General features: G+C 41.0%; 1 protein-coding gene across 2 annotated transcripts in view; it reads right to left on the bottom strand.

Annotated features, from left to right (window-relative positions):
• The window catches only part of WNT7B (Wnt family member 7B), a 95,388-nt gene that overhangs the window by 7,453 nt on the left and 68,938 nt on the right, over positions 1–18,997 (bottom strand). For both annotated transcript variants that reach the window (XM_009937210.2, XM_009937203.2), the window contains exon 3: positions 4,972–5,243. In XM_009937210.2, coding sequence (XP_009935512.2) covers positions 4,972–5,243 — 272 coding nt within the window. The remainder of the gene's footprint in view (positions 1–4,971; positions 5,244–18,997) is intronic.

Raw genomic sequence — 18,997 nt, 5'->3', positions numbered from 1 at the left:
AACTGTGAGAACAAGCCATGGCTTAGATGGAAATGTTGTCCCAAGGAATTGAATAATCTCTTCTGAAGAGAGGCTGAATCTTTTTTTTTTTCTTTTTGTCCCCACACTCTTATTGTTTCAAACGCAAAATACGATGCTGTCATCTTCCAGGCATTCCAAAAAAACAACAAGAAAAACCCCGTGGCGTTACAAAGGAATAAATATTGGGATGGTACCAGGCTGAGTTGCTGGCAGTCAGTGTGATGGGTGTGTTTCTAGAAGGGAAAGAAGTAGGCCAGCTTTTTCTGCACATAACCACAGTCATTATCTATCGTAAGAGCCTAACTGATTGATAAACTGTCAGAAACATTTCCTTTCTTCTTTTTGGTAAAAGCTGTGATCTGCTACCAATTTCTCAGCTTGTTCTTTTAGCTCCCCCCCTTAAAAACAAACAAACAGAAAATCCCATTTTTATAATTGAGATTCCCCGTGAGAGCCGGTCATTGTTTTGAAGCTTTCAACAAAAAGTTAAGATTAATGGTGCATGTTCCCAGATGTTACTCTTTCTAAGTTCATTTATCCCAGAAAAAAAGATATTTGTTTCTAAAAATACATGGTAGAAAGCTGTCTCATAAAACAGCATCAAAGCTTACTTGGTTTTGTGGGTATTTAATTTTTCATTACTCTATCAAAATTTTGCCCACAGATCTCTCTGTGATTGTTCGGATTTGCAACAAACCATTCTTTCAGTAACATTTGCGTTAGACTTCCACTGGTCTTCCTTTGGGGGCTTGTTTTCATTCACCACACTTGTACTTTCCATCCTGAATGATAGCACCCAGTTAAAAAATGATGGGGAACTTAACTACTTTGCTTTTTTACACAGCACGGCGCTGTTTTGCCGCAAGGCATAAATCTTCCATCAGTAGCATCTCACGTCACCAGTAATCGCTAAGCATTTATTTCTTCCAAATGGCACCGAGGGCCAGTTTATTATTTTGTCACTGGTGCTATTCGTTGCAAATTCATTAGAAACTTCACAAACTTGCCATCAGCTGAATCAATTTTTAGAAATGCAATGCTGAGCCATTAGGGAATGCAGTGCGGGGCAGTTAGGGGATTCATTCTTTCCATAGTTATCACAAATTCCCTGAAAAGTCTAAATAACACCTTTTTTCCGAGGAGATACTTTATAAGAGTGTTGTGCTGAGCATCTCAGCCCCGGACTCAAGTTAAAGAGCACCCAGAACTATTTCCCCCCCTCATCTGTTTCCAAAGTTTGTGCAATTATTTATATAGAACGCTGTTTTTTCCTCAAAGAGAAATTCCTCAGGACTCTAATTTTAACAAGAGTCAAATGCCAGAAGGACAGCTTTTGAGAACGTCCCTATGAGAAAAAAACATAGTAGTCACTGCTATAGTTACGAACACCTCTGACTCCCAGGCACATCTGGGACAAGTGCAGGGAGAGATTGAGGGTGGGCAAAAATCCTTCCTTGAGACATGAAAAATTCCATGTGATGGTATCAAAGAGCATCCAGATAATTGCTCTGGGGGCAAAACTGCTGGTCCGAGTCCTGGCTAATGATCCTAACAATGATCTTCTGGGCACCTGGTAGAGCTCTAGTGAGGTCATCAACGGCCTTCCACTGACTTCAGAGCAAGTTGGAAATAACTGTAGGTGAGGTTGGGAGCTCTTTGCATCCTTTATTCTGCATGTTTCTGTCTTAGGAGGCTCTGGGATTTAAAGAGAATACTAAAATGAAGATAGCAGATTTATTGGCTAACTCGTGTTCTTACCTAATCCAAAATGCCCATTGGTATGAACAGAGCCAGAAGTAAATAAAAACGTTGAGCCTTACCATTATGTGGGTAAATGTGGGGGGTTTTAAATAGTGAAAGTGCTGTGAAATATAAGACCTTGGGAAACACATCAACGTTCATAAAACCCAGTTGTTGGATTTTTTTCCCTGTATGAGTTTTGGTAAGATTGAATTGTAACTAAGAAAAATTTTAATCGTTGGCAGAATCTCTGTAGGAAGCTTACAAAAGCATGTATTTCTTTTACTGTCTTGGCAATATCACCCTAAGGTTGAAAAGAATATTTGAGAGATTCTGAAGCAACAGAGAAGTAAAAAGAAAAATCTGAATTGTCTGTGGTCTCCTTCTTACCTTTTATTCCTATTCAGAACAAGGAAAAATATCCTTACTTTGGTCCTTAAGAATAGTAGTCGTGAACCAGAATCTTGGCTCCAAACTGTTTCCAAAAGTTAAGACAAGTTGTATGCAGATCAGCAGGATAGTACTGACAGATGCTTACTCAGAGAGGTACAAGCTTTTCCCAGTTGTGTTGTGAGATTTTTGGAAGGGAAAAGGAGGAAGAAGGAGATTCAATGATTTCCTTCAGCAAGTGTCCAGATATAAATGCACTTATTTCTGACTTGAACATGAATAAGGACCATGTGTAGTATGTCAGAATGACATCCACGTCTAAGCAAAATCTCCTGGTTTCACTTTTTGCTTCAGGCTCACAATCCCATCCAAGTTTACCCAGGAGCCCCATAAGTGCCAAATTTCAGGTGAATGCAGGTCAGATTTCAAGTTTGCCTGTATTTTCAGAAGGGACTTGTGACTTCTACGTTAAAATTGCACAAAACTCCGTGGCTCCTTTCGTAAAGGTCCAACCCAGAAAATGAATAAACATATCCAGGTTTCCAGAGTTTTGTTCTAACCTTGAGTTTCAGTCAGTCTCCAACTCAGAATGTCTAATTTATACAAATAGCAGATGACCTAAGATGAACCAAAATCACTAAGTATTATATACCGTACAACTTTGCATATTCATTTCATGGGAATGTATGTCATAACACCAACATTATGTCTGAACAGGACCCCCAAACCATCTTTTAAATGAGCGCGTTCCTCAGAATTTGATGGATTGTACTTAAAAACAAAAAGCTACACCAAATCCTTTCAGTCATCTTTAGCTTTTGAAAGCGGTATGATGCATTAATGATTACAACGAAAATATATGGGTATAAATAACTACTGAAAACTGCCAACAACAGAAAAGGGTAGGAATTCCAAAATAATATTTGTGGAAAAGTGTATTTGGGGAAGAAAACAATGTTGTCAGTATTTACAAGCCTTTTTACTCCTATCTCAAAAACTTAGAAGTGAGTGTTATCATCTGGTCTTGCAAGAACATTTGCAGAAAATGAAGGCTTTAGAAGTGTTAAAAGAAATGCATTTGCGTGCATTCTGCTGCCAGAAATATCTGTAAAAACACACGCTTCTTTGGTTTGCTTATGTCCCCCATTTATGAAATTCTGATGAAGGGTAAAAATATAATGTGCTTAATAAGAGTCAGCTATGTGGTCTAGTGGTTACTGGGTTATATTTAGAACTGGGAGACCTGGGATCCGTGCCTGGCTCAGATATTGAGTTGCCTTCTGTCCTTGGGCAAGGGACTTCACTATTCTTCATCTATGCATCTGCTTTTACTCTTTTGTCCCTCTTTCACATCTAGACTGTAACATGTTCAAAACAGGGCATGAATCAGCATCGCCATGGGGGTCGCACAGCGCCCACCACAGCAGATTGCCAGTTTAAGCAGGGATGATCATACATCTAGCAGCAATAAATGCTCCCTTGCAAGTTTAACGTGTGGTTTGCATCTTCTTTTGCATCCCAACACAATGCATGATGCCAGGGTAAAACATTCAGACTAAGAGAAGCTATCAGACCTGGAGCTGGTCTTGCAAGAGCACCTCGTACTGCTCTTCAACTCATGGCAGCAAGTTTTGGGAAAAAGGGTTGTGCCCTCCTAAGGGTGCTTTTCTGTCTGGCTCTTCAGTCAGCTGTCTCCTTCACATCTGGAGACCTCAGCAACAAGCATCAACTGAGTATCAATCCTGTGTCTACACTTGAGATTATGCGCCATAACCGGTCTCTTTCACCACATTGAATTTGTAGAGTACTTTGATTCCAGGGGATGACTGCCTGCGCACCACCTTCAGTTTTAGTGCACAGCCACCTCCCCAGGAGGTTTTGTTGCATGGAATGAGTGTTAGTAAGCAAAATACAGGCAGTAAGAGAATTGCACATCTCAGCTCAGCTGGTGCTTGATGTAAGACTGAAAGCACACACCGTTTTAGAGGAGAAAACTTCAGTTTAACTTTGGGGGCTAGGTGTGGAGTAGTGGTATGTTGGAGTCTCCTAAAGCACTGGAGGGTAGAAGCAGCATTCTTTGATCTGGGGAAAACACTTTGAAGGCTATAGCAAAATCTCTCCTGAGGTACATATATATTATGCAGAAAGATGTGTTATACTTTTTAAAGGGCAAGCTTTGAGAGCTATGAGGACTGTCATTCAATGGACATAAATCAGCGTAGCTCCACGATGTTTATTGTTCCCATTGCAAGCAACTCATTCATGGTTGAAGACATGAAACTGTTTCTTCTTCCAACATGACACTTATGCAGCTGTTTGTAGCCCACCAGTGAGAAATGGACAATTGTGCATTTCCTATGAAGTGTGTATTTCGTTAGAGCTGTGGTCAGAGAAGTGTTTTGGTATCGGGTGGAATAAATAGCTGCAAGTGCTGTGGGAGTTCAGTAATGCAGACACTCAGTCCTGTCCCGTCACAAGCCCCAACAGCTCTTGCTAGATTTTTGCAAAGGAGGTGAAAAGCAGAGATTTATTATTTTGCTAAACAGCTCCAGCAAAGTCCTCTCTGTTATCAGTGGGGCTGGAAAGAAGGCTTAGAAAGCAGAAACATTTAGGGGAGCATCTATAGTACACGGCCAGCTCTGAATTAAAAAAACACAGCAACAAAACATAAACATTAGATGCCATCAGGTAATTCGATGTGGGTGTGGGATAACAGCAGAGAGAGGGGCAAGTTCTCGGGGAATGCCTCCTGCCACCGTGCCAGCCTCCCCCCGTCCTCCAGCACACACGTTTCCCCATCCCTCGTCCTTTCTGCAATACCTTTCTTCCAGCCTCATTGTTGTGCAAGTTCATCAGCCTCCGTGCATTCTTTTTGATTTCTCGGGCATCAACAAACCTCCGGGAGAACTCAATGCCGTATCTGATATCCGCAGAGCAGCCTCCCCACTTCCAGCCCTCCTCCTGGTTGTAGTAGCCCTGTTTCTCTCGGTCACAGCCACAATTGCTGAGGTTGCCCTGGCTGCAGGCGGCCGTGACAGCGTGTGCAACCCCGGCAGCAGTAATGGCATAGGTGAACGCAGCCTCCCTGCTTCCTGTGGAGAGAAGCCAAAAGCTGATGGGTTTGCAGAAAGGCAGCACTTACGTACTAAAGAAAGCACACACATTATCTACAGCAACCGTGTCAGGCAGGAATGTGAGGAGGGCATGAATTCTGGTGGGTAATTCTTATTCTTACAGAATTACATATGTATTTAAAATGCTTGGCTCATCTGGGTCATGTTAGCCCAGGTAAGCCCCAGCCATGTGATAGTCCCATCTGACCCCCTTCACCAGGGGTGAATTTGGCAGTGAGTCTGGGCAGTGGTGAGGTGAGGCAACACGATTTTATTTTACGCTGTCTAGTCAGGTTTGCAAGATGAACTTTATCTATTTCAGATGAATAATAAGCCAGTCACTGGCGGCAATGCTGATCGGAAAACAATAGTTGCTTCTAACCATTGGCACTGCGTGGAAAAAGAAAAGCATTCAGACAACGTAAGAAATACCAGACCCTTTCAGATGTGTGGGAGGGCTAGGACACAGATGGGGAAGATTATTAATCCACCTTTATAAATGCTCTGGTGGCACCCATTAGTGATGCTGAGTGTAAAGTATTGCAAGAGAGCCCTGTAGAGACAAGAGCTAGGTAGATTTTGTTTTCTTTCAGGGTAAATCAGAGACTGCCTCTTTCCTTTGCTGACTTCTCTTGCATATTGGTTTTGCTGTAATTATGCTTTTCCACTCTGACTCAAACCTCCACATTAGCTTAGCTACTGAGCATACAAGGGGTATGACTCTTTTCAGTGGTGCCCAGTGACAGGACAAGGAGCAATGGGCACAAACTGAAGCAGAGGAAGCTCCAGCTGAACATGAGGAAGAACTTCTTCCCTCTGAGGGTGACGGAGCCCTGGCCCAGGCTGCCCAGGGAGGTTATGGAGTCTCCTTCTCTGGAGATATTCAAGCCCCGCCTGGACAAGGTCCTGTGCAGCCTGCTCTGGGTGACCCTGCTTTGGCAGGGGGTTGGGCTGGGTGACCCACAGAGGGCCCTTCCAACCCCGACCATGCTGTGATTCTGTGATTCTGTGATTGGGTATGGAAGTGCTGTGGCAGCATCATTTCCTCTCCAAAAGAAGTGAGATACTGTCATGGAAGCACAGTCTTGTTTACAAAAAAAGTCTTTTTAGGAAGAAAGGTTGGGTTTTCTTCTATGATGCCATTACCTGCCAAGGTTCTGCATTCCCAATTCCATGCTATAGCTGACGATGCTGAGTATGTGAAAAGCGGCAAACAAACCACCTTTCTTAACTAGCAGCCTGTTGGCTGACCTGCCTTTGGGATGCACGTAAGCAAGGAGGTGGAGAGGCAGAACAATCCAAAGGGATGCTACAGCCCGTTCCTGTGCTCACGTGAGACCTCACTCTGTCACTGACTTAATGCAGGCTGGATCACGGCCCTTGGTGTTTTGTTGTTCTTATTTATAACATTTCCCTACAAGTTCTCTTCTCAGCTCTATCCTCATTTTCCACTGTGTGTTTATCTGGTGATAAACAGCAATCTTGTAATACTGCAGCCAAAAAATAACTGTAAAGGATTTGCAGAAAGTTGCTGAAATGCTTTAATGACCACACACAGAGCTTTAACATCATTAATGGATTTAGGAAGAAAAAAAAAGAACAAATTTTCCAGAGGAAAAAAAACCCCTAAAATCTATTTTTAATTTTTTATTTTAGGATTCATACATATAATAACTGTTCTGGAATGATGAGTCCACAGTGCGGGGAGTTTTATGTTTTGTATTTCTTATTTTCATAGACATCTTCCTGAAAGCTTACACTGCTGCCAGATATGAGAAAGATCCTACAAGAAACAATCATAAACTGGGTTTTGGCACCATTTGCTTTTTTCTTCAAAGCAATAAAAAAAGAAACTTAAGGTAAGAGAAAAATAAAAGGATGCTGTGTTCTTCAGGTACAAAGAAGGTTAAACTGAGTTGTGTATTATTTGAGTACATCATGCAACAGAAGGACTGACTTTGCTTTCAGACACAGAAGTGTTTTGTTGGGGTGTACGATGTGTGTAGTCTGGTTCAGTGATTCCCAAACTGTGGTCTGCAGAACACTGGTGGTCCAGGAGGCCACTGTAAAGGGTTCACAACTAATCCGCAGAGCCATATTAAACACTGTTTTTAATAGTGTTTTCAATTAAAAGTTTGATGATAACGATGCCTGGTGGTCCACAAGAAATTCTGAGGGTTGACAGCAATCCAAAAAAGTTTGGGAACCTCTGTTCTAGTTCCTAGTGTGCTCTCGAAAACGCATATCGATATTCACTCCTCTCTTCTTCACCAGCCAACTGAAGTCAAATCTGGGACCCATGTTTCAGAATGTATCTTGTTGACTTGCAGGATTTCTTTCTTAATCTTATTTAAAAAAAAAAAAAATCTATTCCTTATCTATAAATTGAAAGATTAGAAATATTAGGTGTAATAGAAACCACATATGTAGATATGTTTTGCTTTTATTCAGGATGAGAGTAAATGAGAATGCAAAATCAGACCCAGGAAATTTTTTTAGTTCAGACACCTTTGAAACACATGTAGAAATGCTTATAAACAAGCAGAAACATATCCCTGTCAGACAACATAGCATCTGTGAGCTACAGTTCAGTAGATTTACTCAGAGATTAGCTAGAGAGAGGTTGCTTACATTTCATGTTTAAGCTCAATGTATTCCACATGTATCCAGAGTAAGCGATTTGACCATGGCCAATACGTCCATGACCTGTCCATGAGTTTTCACACGGTGCTTCGCTTGTCCAGTTTTGTAAAACTAAAGAATATCCTGCCTTCATCTTCCTTTTGAGGAAGATTGAGGGTTGGACTAGATGACCCACAGAGGTCCCTTCCAACCCCTACCATTCTGTGATTATGTGTGATTCTGTGATTTTGCTCCCACTCATTCCCATTATACCCCTGATTACCTTCAGGAATAGAAGGAATCTTGCCTTCACCCACTTAAGAGCTGTAGCAGGGATGGAATTACCTCAAGTCATGGGATAACACCAAATGGAATCCATACTGACTCTCTGAAGAGTTTAGTCTTCTGTTTCAATGCAGCTTTAAAATAAGAAGGGCCCAGAAATAAGATCTGGCTTGAAAATCAGATTCCTTTTGCAAGTAAAGTTGTCCAGCAAAGAATTAAGTTTTGGGGGGTTTAGCTTTTTTTAACTAGAGGATGTTCCAAAACTTTCCTTGAGCTTCAGTGTAAGCATTACCTCAGCAGTGCTTTAAAGTCCTAGGACCAGTAGAGTCTATCAGAAAATGCTAATGGGAGTGGGAGGGGAACCTCTGTGCTTAAATAATGTGTCTGCTGTACACAAAGCTTTCCATTAGCATGTCATCACTTGGAATCAGTTCTAAGCAAGTCTCTGTTAGGCAGCTAAAAATATTGAAGACTTTTTTTCTGTGACACCTGAATGGAGAACAATAATCTCATATTACGGAATTTTCTGAGATTTCAAAAATATTCTTGTTCCACAATGAAACAGAGACAAGTCTTTCCAGAAATGTTCGTGAAATGGAGCAAAATTATAAATAGTAGAAAATTTGGGATTTGACACAATTTTCAAGCTAGATTTTTTTTTCCAGTGAATAACCTGGTCACCTAGTTGTTTGGTACTATATATCTCACTACGTGTGTCTCAGAAGAAAAATCCTTGTTTGACTTTTGAATGTTTTCTGTCATGTCGACCAGAGTAATTCTATGGAGATTTTATTTTGGTGGCAGAGACATTTTTTTGTGCAACCCTTGGATTCATCCTTTTCCCTCTTAGGAATGCCTGCTTTGGTGTCAAAGACAGTTCTGATTGAATTCCCAAAACACAGAATGAATATTTTCAAGAGTAACGTGAATGACACTCTATCTGATCTAATAACTGTCTGACCTGATAACTGTCTGCTCTTCTAGCTCCAACAGGAGATGACCACCAGTACTAGTCAAAATGAAGTCTTTTGTCTTTGGTGAGGGTGTTGGAGGTCACTTGTTGCAACCTGCCAGGCCATGAGAGAGAAGTCTTGCCTGTGGTCTGCTGGTCTGAGCTACTGCCATTTGCTGGAGTTCATTTGCATTCTAACCGAGGGCTGTTTTTTAAAAGTGCTCTAATACCCAGCAATGCAGGCAGTTGCTGCTCAGACAGACAGATATCGGATCATTGCTTCCTAAAATCAGTGATTTCTGGCAGATAGGGTGAGAGAAGCCTATTTATCCATTGTTGGAGTAGTGGAGCAGCCTATACTTTACCCCTCATTTAGCTGTCATCTCTGACAAAGTTTTAAACAGCTAACTGAGCGCTAAACTTAGCATGGTCTGATGTGGAAATTATTACAAGTTCCATAATTGCTGTAGTTTACTACACTCTAGCATGCATATATTCAACAGCGTATTTTCAGCATGTAACCACAATCAGCTGAGAATCATATATGCTAAATGCATATTTTGATCATTCAGCTGTGAGTGCAGGGTTACAGATTTGTTTCATAGTTATTAGCAAGGCATCTATTCTTCTGAGTAACCAGATGAGAGTATTGCTATTCCACACATCGTTCTGAAATGTCTTATGTCAGCAGCTGGATGAATGACTGCCACTGAATGTCAGCTATTAGAACTGTAATTTATCCAGAAATATTAAACTGTAGAATATACACTATTTAGCCAGTAATTTGCTAAATCATAGAATCATAGAATGATTAAGGTTGGAAAAGACCTCTAAGATCAAGTCCAACAGTCAACACAACACCACCATGCCTGCTAAACCACGTCCCAAAGTGCAATATCCACATGTTTTATGAACACCTCCAGGGATGGTGACTCTACCACTTCCTTGGGCAGCCTATTCCAATGCCTGACCACTCTTTCAGCAAAGAAATTTTTCCTAATATCTAATCTAATCACATCTTGGATCAACAATGATAGAAAATAAATGCTACATGTTGCTGTTAAATAAAACAAATTCCTTATGTACTTACACAAGACACCAGATTGATTATATGACACAATACAGTATAGGTCAGTGGTAAGAAGAAATTAACCGTGGCAGAAGTTTTTTTGCCAGACCTATCTTTTTCAACAGGTCTTCTTTTGTGAGAGAAAGCTGAGGACACTTTGAGTCATTGTTTATGGGCAAAAGACAACAGATACATCTGGATGAGTAAACTAGAACTTGGACAACAGCACCCTGAGTAGGGTTGGATGAAGACTTTTACAGGCAAGTTTAGTTCCTTTGTAGTTTTGCATTTTACTCAACACACTTATTAGCAATTCTGAAGAAAAATAGTACAGGCTCTTCTCTTTGGCTTCAACCCAAAGGCAATACAACTCAGTGAGAGTTCTCTCACTGTCTGGAGCAGATCCTTTCTCTATTTGTATTTTCAATATATTTAAGTTTGGGCTTCTTGGTTTATAATCAAAAAAAAGGGATTGGTTTAATTTCTCTTTCTCTCTAATTTGCTATACCTGGTGCTGCGTGTCAGGACTATAGACCACTGAAATCACTTTATACAAGCAGAAAATACACTGTAGAAAATCAGGGCTGGCAGGAACCTCAGGAGGGTCGCTAGTCCATCCCTCATCGCTAACGTAGGCTACTAACACAGGTGTCCTTCACAACAGCTTTTTATTTATCCTGTTCCTAAAGATCATCAGTGGTGGGGATTCCACAGTCTATTCCAGTGCCTCGGGACCCCTGATGGGATGTATTTTATTAATATTAACCTGAAACTGTCTTTCTGAATGCAAACCCACGGTTTCTTTCTCTACAGATGCTAAGAACTGATTACTCCCTTCTTTTACAGCAGCCGTTAAATATTTAAATACTTCCACCCCTTTCTAGACGTGTTCCATCGTCAGCCCTTGCAGAGCAGTTTCAGGGGTTCTGGTCTTTCCCCCAGATCTCCCAAACGGCTGCCCTGTGCCTTGCAGTGTGGTGCCAGAGGTAGGACAGGGTGCTCAAGCTGAGGGGGCAGAGCAGAAGGAGCACTTCATACGTCTCACACGCTGCACTCCCATTTACTCATGCCAGCATGGTGTTTTCACAGCAGCAGGACATTTTTGACTCTTACTCAGTTTGCAGTTGTCTTCTGTGCAGCTGCTGTCACACCAGATGTTTCCCATCTTGCATTTGTGCAACTGATTATTCCCACGTATAGATCTCCGTGTATTTGTCTTTCTGATTTGCCTCCTCTTGCTTTTCTTATATTTTTTCCTCCTTTCCAAACCATTTTTCCATGATCATTTTCAATTTTTACCCAAACTTCCTCCAATTTCTTTGCAGTCCCTCCCAGCCTGACATCATTTGTAAATTCAATGTGCACAGCTTATTCCCTTGGTCAAGTTAAGAGTATAATACTGACTGGTACCAGATCCAGCACAGATCACAAAGGAAACCCAGTTAGTACATCCTTCCATTTTGATAACTACCCTCCAAGTATGATTTCCATACGATGTGTACCCATTTGATTAGCTCTTCCTTAGTTCTTTTATGACAAATTCATATAAAGCAGTGTCAAAACCTTCATTTAAGTCCAAGATATACAGTATAAACTGCTTCTTCTCTGCCTCCAAGGCCCTGGGTGGCAAAAGAAGGAAATTAGATTGGTTTAACATGATTTGCTCTTGACAGATCCTGTTGACTGTTACTCATCTCCTTGTTCTCAGTTATGAGCTCACAAATGGGATTTTGTTCCCATATTTTTTCATTTACTGTATTTAAGCTGATTGGGCCCATAATCCCTTTCTTTTTTTTTCCTTTTAGACAAAGGCAATACATTTGTCTTTTCAATTCCTCTTGATTAGAGTTCTCCACAGCTTTTCAGCACTAATGGCTGTCAGGACTAACGACTCTAATGTGGCTTCATACATGTTCTGAGATGAGGGACTGGAATGCATTCAACCTGCACACATACTTCCCTCTATCTAATGTTGAGATGGTATTTCTCTGCTGATTATATTAGTTCTATAACCATCTGCTCTCCATTGACCTTTTTAGTGAAAGCTGGTGCAAGAAGTTCCTGCCTGCTTGACACACTTGGTTTACACTCTCCTCAGGGGTCCAATCCACGGAGTAGTAGACTAGCTTTTCTTCTTCATCTTCCACTCACTGGCAAAGAACTGACTGAATGATTACCATGTAGCCTGTTGTCAAAAAAACAGATACAGTCATCCATAGTCATGAAGTTCCTCTCGTAGCACCTGTGCTCAGAAGTGCTCCTGAATGATGAACCTCATGCAGATCAAGTATATGTTGCTCTGGCAGGACTTCCCGGTCAAATCTGATGGAGTCTTCTGATGATCATGTTGAGTAATGTTCTGTTTAGAATATTTATTCATTTCCCATTTCCTCCCTAAAATCTTTTTTTTTTTTCCTACTGCAGTTTAATCAAAATAGTCTTGTTTAGTTTTGCTTCATCCAGATAGAGCTAGCGCAGGAGGTGCAGATGATTTCAGTGCCTTCTTCCTTGACTGCTTGTGACGTCTATTTCCCATTACACATGGTTGGGACAGAGAATATTGCAGATTTCAAAACTGAATGCGTAGTGCTATGACACAATGGTTTATTTACAGATTCTTCTCTTATTCAGCATTTTTCATCTCTAGACTCCCGCTAAGTTTTTATGGTTGGAGGTGCCAGAATTTTGGCCATCTGTCTAGAATCACTCTGTCAAATGGATGGTTTTCTGTTGCTCATGTGGGTTTGTCAAATTTTCTTTTAGAATGGGCTGTACATGAGCCAGATTTATTTCACACTTGCCTTTTTGCAGCTCCGTGCTGTCATTATTTATATCCTTTTGGAAGCATGTCTGTTAAAAAGAGCTATTTACTATGGCTCTGCTTTTCGCATTTTTTTCAAGCATTTTTCCCATTTCATGGTTATTTTCTAAAGACTTGGTGGTACTTTCTACAGTGGTTTCTGTAATGAGGCTTCCAACAATTTACAGGTTTTTTTTGCTTAATTTACCCCCTAAATACATTCAATTAACTCCCGGCAACCGTAAATAATAGTCAGCATTTCTGTTCCAAAGTGAGCGTAATTCTGTTATGTTTTTGACGTTTGGCAGCATGTCCCTCGGTGGAGTTTTCTGGGACAGCTCCTGTGAGGTTAGTAAGTTAGCAGTGATCTTTGAAAAGATGTTTAGAAGTGCCTAGAGAAATATGAAATTTTGGGGCTCTCCCTTGTAAAACTGTATTTGTTGTAACAAATGTTTCTTACTAAGTCAGCCCTAACAAACAATCTGTATCTCATTCTTACAGAAAACGGGGAAATGAAGTTTTGATCCAAAAGCACTACCGCTTCTTTTTGTCCAGGTTTAATCAGAACATGGTGCTAAGCATTCGTTTAAAGAATGCGCAAGAGTATGGCTTGAGAAATGCACAGTGCACAAAGCGTGAGGGGGTAGTTCCCAGATGTGCTGTACCATTGAGAAAATCCTGTGCGGTGCCACAGCCGGCTGTGTTTTCACAATGCTGCTGCTAACACTGCCAGAGTAGTATGTGGGAAGCAATAGCTGGAGCACAGACAGCGTGTCCTGCCTGTGTTCCCCTCTGGACTTACTGACGTCCCACAGTGGGACTTAATGCTTCCCTGCTGAAGGTTGGGTGCTTTTTCTTTCCATTGATGACTAGCGGTTTGATCTATCGTTACATGCGAAAGCTCAGCTGGAGACATCTTGCAGCGTACTGTGGTTTTAAAAAGTTCTTTGCACCCCTTGTTGGAAAGCATGAACTCCTGAAGGGACCTCAGAGAAACTGGGTCCTAAAGTATGCTACAGTCCTTCAATTAAATGGGGCTATGAGGAACCAGATGTTGTTATAATATTTTGATCACCTCAATCTATTCATAATAACAGTTCTTGCATGTAGGATTTGCCAGTGCATTATGGTCTCTTTTTTAAGGGCATTTCACAGGGAGAAATAAAAACAACATTTAAAAAAAGGGAAGGGGCTCTATAGCCATGTGGACATGTTTGGATTTTCTTTAAGCTTGCTCTTGATAATGTTCTCGCACTGCAGTATGACCTGTTAAAGATTTCTGAGATAGCTGTGTGGTGCTCAGCAAGGTAAATGTCCACTCTGATTGAAGAAATAGAAATTATTCTTGCCACATAATAACAAAAAAACCTCACCAGCAGAAAACAAAACTCCACTCCGAAACTGTCAGGCAGGTGAAGGACAGTACTACCACATTTATAAAGTAAATTTGTTTTCAGGTCAACTTCATGCTCAGTTTAGTAGGATACAACAGCAGGGTAGGTTGAAACCAAACCATTTTAGTCACTGAGATTTTCATGTACGTGGATTGTACAGGCTTGAGCCTTTAGTGAGTGAAGTGGTTCAGAACGGATATTCTCCTTGGCTGTCAGCAGAGGATCCTTCCAACCTGAATTATTCTGTGACTCTGTGAACATATTTGACTTTGCTATGGACCTTATTTCACAGATACTCTGTCATCCCTACTACCATGCCCTTGAATATTAAGAAGTCATCGCCTTGCAGACTCAGACCTTCTCAGCGGACTCTCTGCTGGCTCAGTATTTTAATTAACTCATTTCAATCATTTCAGTGGCCTGACATAAATATACTGTGTTGAAGAACATGCCTAAAAATAAATCTGCACTACCATTTGCATGAAGTCATCTTTTCCTGTATTATCTTATGTCACTTCTAACCTAGATAACAAATCCCTGAGGGCAGTGGTCATGTCTGTATTCTTTTGTAAATCACTGCACACACCTGTGCTTTGCTGTAGAAACATGTTAAATAATAACACCTTTTAAAGGGTTCACTGAATGCTGAGTAGTTGTAACTAAGCTCCTATATCTGGTCATGCCAGAGTGTCTGAAGGTGGGTGTCTGTGAGTGCGAATGTCTGTGTATGTCGCAGATGAAATGTCAGCTCTTGCTTCAGAATTTCTTGAGGTGGTTTAGTTAAATCATGAATGTTACCTCAATATGTTGTGCAGAGCCTATCAGTGGACCAGTAACACTTTGCCATAATTATGGAGTTACAGATATACTCAGTGATACCCAGCTGAAATGGCTGTTAGACACAAATCTGTTTATGCAAGAGGTAGTTCTTGCCTAATGAAGCTGTGTCTTTCATCTGGAGAGGGCAACAGAAAAGAGATATTAGTACCTCTCTTCCACAAGGGCATGAAGAAGTTAAGGCATATATCCATATGGTAGAAGGACCTCTGAGAGAACAAGCTGTCCTCTTGTTGGACTCTCTTCGTGGGGAGACCACAGAGGAATTTAGCTGTAGACTGCTTAACCAACAAAGGAAACACAAATTTAATCCCGTTTTCAGGGAGGATGTCCATGCAGCTGCATGGTGGGACAGGAGAGCTCCAAGAAAGCAGCAGGAGCTCCTGGGACTGTGACTCCTCTGCTTTGCTCTTCAACATACCATTCTAGCATAGGATTGAGCTGGTCGTCTACTGCTAGACCCATAAAGGGGGTTTGGACACAGCAATGCTCAGCATCGCTGTTCCTGCCAGAGAAGTACATGGCACTTAGAGCTGGCTCTTGACGTTCTGCACTCACACACCTTCACAGGCCACACCTGCATATTGTTAGATCCTTACTTTACTTTTGATTTGAATAAAAGGACCAATTTAAATTTCTTGCCAGAAGTTCTGCTGAGGTTGCATTTGCTTCTGTTTCAGAGAGATGACAAATATTTTCATGTCCCCATATGGAGCTGATGATATTTCCTGACTAGTAAGACACGTGCAACTTTAAGCAGGATCTTAAAAGCTGTCGTCTTCTATTTGTCAGCTTAGACTTTTTTCTCATACTTACTTTTTATGTTAGCCAACACAATTGTTTGATAAAGATGCGTATTAATCTAGAACCCCCATTTTGGAAATACACACAAAGCAAGAGCAGTAGAAAGCAAGTGTAGCCCAAGACATATTGCAGGGATGAGGTACTGTTTTCAGACTAGATGCCAATGTTTACAGTACACAAAATTAATCATGTCTACAAGGCAAGAGCTAGATGCCTAGAGCTAAACCTGCAAGGAGACATTGGCTCTTAATCCTATCTTTTAGATGTTCTGCCACACAGTATTTTCCATGTCAGCAGGATAAGAAGCCAGCCTTACCAAGTCCTGAGAGAGTTAGACTCCAAAAAAGCAAGGCTTCCAGAAGCTATCAAGCTAGATGGGGAAACCCCAAAACTGGGAGCAGAAAATTCAAAGAAAGGGACAGAGTCTAAACTTACCCCATCAGAGAGTTAAACCAGATTTCAATGCACAGTGCCTTCCCAACTATGCTGGCAGTCATCTAAGTGTAATTGCTGAGGGTATATGGTGGTTTTAGAAAAGGAGATCCCACCCTTAAAATATTCCACTATCAGTCCATTATCCTGTTTTATATTCTGACTGGGGAAAAAAGATCTCGTTACATTAAAAGCCAGAAGATGACTTTCTTGGTTTCACTGATTAGGATAAAGTTATTCTACCAAACACAGTGTTCTTCTAGTGGTTTTTTTCTAGGTTTTTTCAGAGTATCATTTAACTTTATCAAGTACAGAATTAGGATTATTCTGTATATAATAAAGTACTAATTCTACCTAAACATGACATTTGTAAAATAATGTTTATGAAGAGCAGCAATATATTTTATTAAACAGAATCACGTACACTAGGCATCTACTTGGTCTAGACAGGATCTAATATTTGTTTAAATTATTTGTCAGAATTCTGATCTAAATCCAGAGAAGTATCATAAAATGTAATAACCATCCATCACACTGTAGCTTTCACTGCAACAGCAATACAAGAGGAGTACTACGTCAAATATCTATGAAATAATGACATCTAGAAATACCTTGATCTACACACCCTTTTGTGGTAATAGCATTGAATATGGAGGAAGTACTGCCCAAACTCAGCAACGGTGTCAGCCAGACTGGGGGCTCTGAAAAACATTTCAGACTGCTGGTCATGGATAAACAGTTCCCAGATGCCTGGGATAGCACTTTCCAGGCACAGAAATTGTTAGGCTTTTGTCTTGTCCAGCCACTGTGCTCTTCAAGGTGGCCTCAAGTTGTTCTTCAAAACTGCATAAACATAGAGAAAAGATCATTTTCTAAGCTTGAAACAAGGGAAAAATAATTTGTACCAAATAGCGTACCAGAACGTTGCCTTTTTCTGCAAAAATCTGCAGAGGAATGTAGCAGAGAAATTCTCGTTGCGTTTGCTGGGAATTGCTGCTGGACTGTCTCCTGGAGGATATTTCTGCACATTGTTCATTACGATTGTCCTACAAATCTGCTGCTCACATAAATTCCTGACATGGTTTCCGATGCCTGGCAGGACACCTTTGAGAACCAACTCAATAAGTCGAATTTCGCAAGCAGATCTATAACATGAGCGCTATCGCTGGTGACTCACCACTCAACCTTTAGGTGTGAGGGCTTCAATGTGTTTCTCTGGTGCATTCTTGGCAAGGTAGACTTTGACAGGTGAGATGTGTTGAGTCTTGAGGTGGCTGTTTAGGATGTTACCACTCCCTTGATGTCTCCTATGGTAGCAGAAGGACCGTGCCTCATCGGGTTTAGCTTGCAGCCCAGCTCAAACCAGTCCTTCCTCAGTAGCTGCAGCAGAGAGGCTGGGTTTGCAGATTGTCAGCATGAGCCTGCGTTCTGCTCTGCTAACGCCGCTGCAGAGATCACATCTTCAGGGCGTAAGGCAAATAGATGGGCAGTAACTCCATAAGTCACTGGTGTCCCCTGTCAGAGCTCAGATTTTGTGGAAAGCAAATGAGAAAGTTCTGGTGAAAGGGCTGGGTTAAAAGTTGCTTTCGAATTTGCTTAAATATTTTCTAAATGCTCTCATGCTTCTTGTGTGGCTGAATTCACATTTCTGATACTTTTGACTAGCCTTACAATCTTTCTGAGAGAAGAGCTACGTTCAAGTAATGATGTTCTAACCTTCTTGGTGTTTAAAGAGTCGTTGCCTGATAGTCAAGTTTGTAACGGCACAAATCACACATATGAAAGAGATTTAAAAGAGTAAAGAGCTCAGAGGGTTTTGGATAAATATACAAAGTTTAGATTCTGGTCCAAACCTCTCTGGTTTGCAAAATGAGTCTGGAAGCATCACAAGAGCAAAGTCTTTTTTCAGCTCTGGATTTTCTGGTCCTGATAGGAGTTGTGAAGTGACAAGATTCATATAAACAAGGAAGAATTATATGAATCTTCTCAGGACTGATGCAAGATACTGAATCAGTGTTTAATCTGAACCTGTCCAGATAACCCTACCAGTCAGGTCATCTTGTCTAGTAAGCTAGTGGTTATTATTTGTTATTTGTGTTGTGCTAAAGCTTGTGTTTTGCCAGATACTGAGCAAGCTCACACTAAGAGACTGATCGATACCTGCAGGAGTTTGACGAAACGGTGGATGCCAGCCCTGTCAGTTAGCTGGCCTTTCAGCTGGAAAAAACGAGTGTTATGAGGATAAAATGATCAGACTTCTAGACCACAAAGAGCTTCCGTTGTTTTGAAGTGTGATAACCTGGAACTGAAGGTTGAGTTTTAAACAAAGACCAGAAGGAAATTCTGTAGGTTTTTAAGGTACTCCAGATTCAGTTCAGGATCCAGGCTTTGTGACCAGGAAAGGAGGGACAATTCCCTTTCTACAGCATAAATACAGCAGGTTTCTAAACAGATAGATTGGTATTAACAGTAGTCTTCATGATGCTGCTCACATAAAAGCACATTTGAAAATGCTAGCAAGTGTCTCTAGAGCAAATA

The sequence above is a fragment of the Opisthocomus hoazin genome, chromosome 1 (genome assembly GCF_030867145.1).
Source record: "Opisthocomus hoazin isolate bOpiHoa1 chromosome 1, bOpiHoa1.hap1, whole genome shotgun sequence".
NCBI lineage: Eukaryota > Metazoa > Chordata > Aves > Opisthocomiformes > Opisthocomidae > Opisthocomus > Opisthocomus hoazin.
This window is presented reverse-complemented; position numbering and strand designations above follow the sequence as displayed.